This window comes from Brassica oleracea, chromosome C7 (genome assembly GCF_000695525.1).
Source record: "Brassica oleracea var. oleracea cultivar TO1000 chromosome C7, BOL, whole genome shotgun sequence".
In the NCBI taxonomy this organism is placed as follows: domain Eukaryota; kingdom Viridiplantae; phylum Streptophyta; class Magnoliopsida; order Brassicales; family Brassicaceae; genus Brassica; species Brassica oleracea.
In genome coordinates this window covers 48165623-48171255 of record NC_027754.1, presented here as the reverse complement: position 1 = coordinate 48171255, position 5633 = coordinate 48165623, and the positions used below count along the sequence as shown (strand labels likewise).

The 5633-nt window shown below is 39.1% G+C and overlaps 2 protein-coding genes and 1 long non-coding RNA gene across 7 annotated transcripts in view; 1 reads left to right on the top strand and 2 right to left on the bottom strand.

The window, feature by feature from the left end:
- LOC106301139 (transcription factor VIP1) overlaps nt 1-1264 on the bottom strand; it is a 2507-nt gene extending 1243 nt beyond the window's left edge. The window contains exons 1-2 of one of the 3 annotated variants that reach the window (XM_013737466.1): nt 1073-1264; nt 25-948 (exon numbers count right to left, since the gene is read on the bottom strand). In XM_013737466.1, the coding sequence (XP_013592920.1) occupies nt 25-914 (890 nt within the window). In that variant the 5' untranslated portion in view covers nt 915-948; nt 1073-1264. Of the gene's footprint in view, nt 1-24; nt 1000-1072 lie in introns of all 3 variants that reach the window. The other 2 variants (XM_013737467.1, XM_013737465.1) reach the window with 2 other exon arrangements.
- Nucleotides 1265-3577: 2313 nt separating this feature from the next.
- On the top strand, nt 3578-4262 carry LOC106306099. The gene is made up of 2 exons (XR_001263113.1): nt 3578-3669; nt 3761-4262. It is a non-coding gene; the product is annotated as an uncharacterized LOC106306099 (long non-coding RNA).
- The window catches only part of LOC106306096 (protein BASIC PENTACYSTEINE5-like), a 1876-nt gene continuing 332 nt past the window's right edge, over nt 4090-5633 (bottom strand). Inside the window, exons 2-3 of one of the 3 annotated variants that reach the window (XM_013742567.1) lie at nt 5419-5597; nt 4090-5159 (exon numbers count right to left, since the gene is read on the bottom strand). In XM_013742567.1, coding sequence (XP_013598021.1) covers nt 4329-5138 — 810 coding nt within the window. In that variant the 5' untranslated portion in view covers nt 5139-5159; nt 5419-5597 and the 3' untranslated portion in view covers nt 4090-4328. The remainder of the gene's footprint in view (nt 5160-5418; nt 5598-5633) is intronic. The other 2 variants (XM_013742565.1, XM_013742566.1) reach the window with 2 other exon arrangements.

Genomic DNA, 5633 nt, shown 5'->3' with positions numbered 1-5633 from the left:
AAAAAAAAAAAAAAAAAAGGGTACCTTTTGACACGCTTAGGGTCAGAGATGGCCATCTCAGCAAGTTTATCATTGGCCATGATCTTCTTCATCTCAGCTGCAGTGAACTCGCCGTTGTTAAACTCGATGCTAAATGCAGGAGCACGATCAACCGAATTGGTGGGGGAAACTTGCTTGAGGGAGTCATCAGCAAAAGAGAGCTTGTCCATGAAACAACTGTCGACAGAAACACTCCTGTAATGTCTGGAGGTAGGAGCAATGTCTCCTCCACCGGCTCTTCTCTTCAAGTTATTGTTGTTAAGATCGCCGCCGCCGCTCTCATTGACACTGCTGCTATCTCCCTCGGTGTCGCTATTAGTCTTGGTGCCGCTCGCTCTGCTGCTCTCCATATCATCCCGAGAAAGATTATCGGAGGCATCGATGTTGTCGAGATTCATGTAGGCAGAGAAGAGATCATCCATGTCTTCCTTCTTGACGAAAGGATTGGTCGAACGCTCCAAAGGTGTAGGAGGGATGGGAGACAAGCCGGTGGGGATATCGCTGTTGGAGCGCCGGTGAGATTTTCTGGGAGGCAGACACTCCCCGACGAGTCTGGTGAACAAGGAAGAAGGGTGGTCGTGATCGCGGAAGGGAGAAGGGCTCAAGGGAGGCAAGGAATCGAAGGAGAAGAAAGAGGAAGGCTGTGACATTGACCGTGAGTGGATCTGAGAGTAGGGAGATGTCGGAGGAACCCCCACTCGTTTCGAATTCGAATTGCCACTCTCACTGGAGAATTGAGCTGCTGCTGATGAGCGGATTAGATTATTAGGGTTTATTTCCACCTCCTGCTGCTGCTGCTGCTGCTTCGGAATTGAACATGAGCCCAATGATGAATGGTGTCTGTGGATCATCATATCAGTGTCTGTTTCTCCCATCTTCTCTTCTTCAAGATCCCAACAACGGTTAATGCTGTCCAATTTTCACCACTCCGAAAAAGATCCAAAGCTTTTTAAAACCTATCTATCATCACCAAACAACAAGAGAGGCTGATGAATCCTCATCACAAAAGAGAGCGAAATGCAAGTGGGCTTACCTCCTCAACTTCAACGCACTTCGCTTGAGATTCAATCAATCAATCAATCAATGGGCGCAAATGGCGAGAACCTCGAAATTAAAGAAGAAAATTGGGAAATCACAGGAGGGTCTATTTGTTTTTTCTTTTCTTTTCCTCCGCGATTTTCTCTCCCTTTAATTTTCTCGATAAGATGGTTAAAAAAGAAAAAACGAAAGAAAGAGACCACGACTTTTTGGACACGAGAGAGCAGCAAGATGTGAGACTAAAAAGAAGACACGGATGTCCTGAGTGAGTAAAATATTTTTACTTATCCATTCTGTCTTTTTATTTTTGTTAAGTTTTTACCCATTTATGTCAACTGTATCATTTTCTTCTCACCATAATCAGTATCGAATATCTCCATTACTAAATGTCAAGCTAATATATCTTATTTTTGAATATATTTTCATTATTTGATTACGGATTCTATTCCGATTTCCGACCATCTTTGACATTTTTTGCTTACACAGAAAGATTCTGTCATATGTATGCCGCATCATGTAAAAGCCATTCTTTCTATGTATTTCCTTACTTATTCTGCCTCTTTACAATGTATAGTATTAAAAAAAATAATACGTTATTGTAAGATTCGTTCCGGATTTATTTCGAGTCAAACTTACTGCTGCATCTAAAAGGAACATTCAAATTCCAATCCAACACAAACGACGCACAAAAAATGTTGGCAACCACCCCTAAATAATCTTCTTACCTATAGAGTATTTTTCAGAGTCTAACTAAGATCCGTTCACCGTGTTAAGGGTTGTTTTACAAAAATTATTGTTACAAAATAATTACTAGTTCTGATTTAAATTTGGCCGAACAATACAATTATATTCATAAGCCTTAAATTGCATGAACCCCACCACACAACAAATATTGACTCTTTTAACCCACCTCTCTCCATGTTTCTTATAAATATCTTCATATCGCCAATTATTTGATTCCAAGAAGACTATAGTATTTTAAGGGTTGCACCAAAAAAAAAAGAAAGACTAGTATCTTACTCATCGATGTACAAATAATAGTACAAACAAAATACGAACCAGCGTTGAAAAAAATGTTTCATCTCTCTGCGGGAGACCCATCATTTGTAAATAATCTCTTCCAGCACACATCAAATCTGAGAGATAGACGTAACTTAAACGATTAACATAGCCTATGTTTTTAGACAAAAAAAACTAGCGTTGAAAAACAATGTACAATATGCTCGAGTTTTTCGTCTGAATGATATTTTGGTTAACAATAGACGTAATTATAGCCGATGTTTTTAGAACAAATAATGAAATGTCTTTTTTTCTTGCTGATTATAAATCACAGAAAACGAAAACGTGTTAGTTGATTCATAATATTATTTGTGCAAAACAAATGTTACAATATATAGATGCTAGCTCGTGGGAATTGGTCAATTAATTGGATAATGGAAAGGCGTAACTGAGGGTGTAAATCACGTGGATTAAGTCTTTTTCATATTAGAAGCGGTCGTGTTTCCACTTATTAACGGTAACTGAACAACGCCTAATATATATGAACCGAAACTTAATTAGGTTGCGAATTCTAACATGATTCGTATATAAAACGGTATGACTTATGTTTAAAAATATGGGTATACATGACCATCTAATATAATAATATTTTGTATATGGAAATGTTTCCACTGATCTAAATGTGTGTCAAACATATTTACCAGAGTAATACCAAGTGGAACTTTGTTCTTCAACACACGTTAACTAATTTCACAAACAATCCTGCCAGGATTATCCTGGATCATAAATTAAGGGGTAAGACTAATGTTTTTTTTTGCTTGCGAGGTATTGGTGCATGATATATCCTAACATAATGTGCGTTCTTGATATTAGTTTGGCAAATGCAAATGCCGTTGGTCGCACGTCTAAACTTTGGAATATTAACTTTTGTATAAAAATGAGCACACTCTTTGGTGAGTCCACCTAATATTAACTTTGTAGTGAATATGTTCAACAACTCTGAAAAAAGAAAACGAAAAGAAAAATTTCAACAACGAATTTAGCCAGACACATATTTACCGAGTAAATGTAAATCTAATATCCGAAGAAAAAGTTGTACATATTTACAAATTAACAGTGCAAAAGATTAATTAAATTTGTTTGGCAAAAGAGAGAGAAAATAATGAAATTTGTAGGTTTCACTAAACCACATTATACAAATATTTTTGGATAGGTCAAAGCGGACCCCATATCTCTCTCGCTTATCTTTGAATTTAAATACAAAAAATTAGATGTAGCGACAATTCCGCCGATGGTAGCACGTGGTTTCTAGTACATCCGTTAGATGATAAGACAGATACATATGGGGACCCAGTTATATTATTTCATTATTGGACTCACTACGATACGTGGCGAATTCTATGAATTAAAGAGAGAGAGGTCATATCTGACGAGATCGAATTTGGACATGTAGGGAACAATGTATATTACTCCTTTTAACAACAAGCTTACAAGTGCAGATAAATAATCAAAACCTCACTAGGAGGATGGGTGATCGACATGATCGTACTTTGGTTATGCAATGAGAATGAAACTGTGCATTTTAGCTTTCTGGTAAGTATCCTGTGCACTTTTTCTTATTATTATTATTATTATTATCTAGATCAACCATAATCAAGAATTTTCACAAGACCTCCTTCCACAGACTAGCTAGCAACTTGCATGGAAGAAACAGCTATGATGATACATAGACCGAGCAAGATGAGAATACATGTAGAAAGATTAGAGACAAACGTTGTAATAAATGGATCCATTGGACTCTGGTATCGTTCCTGCCGTGAAATGCCATTCAAAGACAAAGGAATGCCTGAGCAAAACGTGCCAAAGCTGCTCAACGATTCTTGGGTGGGAGAGAGAGAGAGAGAGAGGATAGACTGAAGAATTTGTTAATGCCATTCGACAGGATCATATAAAAAAACATCCTGTTTTTAGTTGCAGAGTTGCGAGTTGTGATCAATCAGTTGAGACTTTGCTAAAATAAAATATGACATCATTCACTGGACTGTTTACAATTACATAAACACGAAACCAAGCCAAAACAATACTACTAAACATTTGGCATTAGCTGAACTATATAGACAACAAAAACAAAAATGAGTCTAAGCTTCATTCTTTCATCCCACTTTTGAACCTAATTGTTAAAAAAACGAAGAAGAAAATAGGGATGAAGAGAGAAACACACCTGATAAAACATAGTGGTTCATCAATCTTGGCTACTTGATAATGATGTAGCGATTCGTGCCATGCCTAGCCCAATAGTCCTTGAGATCAACCGGAGAGGAGAGGTCGTGCCCTTCACCAGCTAAACGGCTAAGTAACCTGGAGAAGACGTTTCCACTCATTTTCCTACCGCCTATTCGAGAATGCCGCTTGTTTGGCATCTGCGGGAGCGGATACTGAGACAAAGTGGTTGTGCAGCAAGACGATTGCCACCCGCCATTCCCCCATTTGTAACACTGACGAGCAGTCCCGGTGCAAGTGCACATGGGCACTGGCATTGTCGTCTCATCGAACGTGACAAGGTTTAAACCCACATCGTTACAGTCCCAATCCTTTCTGCATTTCTTCCCAGGAGAAGCAAGCTGACGGTTCAGATCTTCGCCGCCAGATTTCTTTCTCTTTGACCGGGCCGTTTCCTGTTTGCGATCTTTTTTCGTTTTGGTGTTGGGTGGTTCATGTGGAATGGTTGACAATGGGGAAGGGTTGGGCAAGTGGGTTTCTTCAGTGAAACAGGTTTGGTAGCCACCACGCTTTGCACAATCCAAAATGTAGTTGAGATGGTTTTCACGGTGTTGAAGAGCAGTTAAGGCATTTTCCCTCTCCATGATAGCATTATCTCTCTCAGAGATAGCCAAGTCACGTTGCTGAAGGGCTTCATCCCGAGCGGCTAAAGCTTCCTGCTTAGCAGCCAGGGCTTCGTTTCTTTCCTTGACGGCAGCGTCCCTCTCGGCAAGGATGGACATGATCTTCTTATTCATCACGAGAGCATTATGTTGCTCCTTGATCTGATGCTGAGGCATCATATTCCCACTGCAGCTTAGCTCCTGAGGGATAAGAAGAACAATAGGAGCAAAAAAAACGATATCAAACATTGAGAATAGGGTGAATGAAGAGTAAAAAGACAATGAAAAGATATCAATAACAGAAAGCAGCAGAGCAGTAATGAAGAATGCTATTAACGCATGTAGGGGAAGGTGGTTTTGCAGGATGAGAGGTCACAGTCGTTTACTAAGTGGAAAAGCAAAAGAATCCAAATGTAGACTTGAATCTAAGCACTTTACATCAATAACCATAGTTGAGCACCTGATTAGAATGTAATGTAGTATTACCAAAAAATCCTCACTCATCACTATAGTCGTAGCAGCTATCGAATCAATTCACTATTACAATTGAAAATCACCCCAAGTGAGTCACTCTCCCTCCAGGATATATGAGCAGCAGCAAATAGTTCGAATTTCAAATTGAGAGCTCCCAGAATAACCCTAATTCGAAGAAAAACAAAAGTTGGGGGGGGGGGG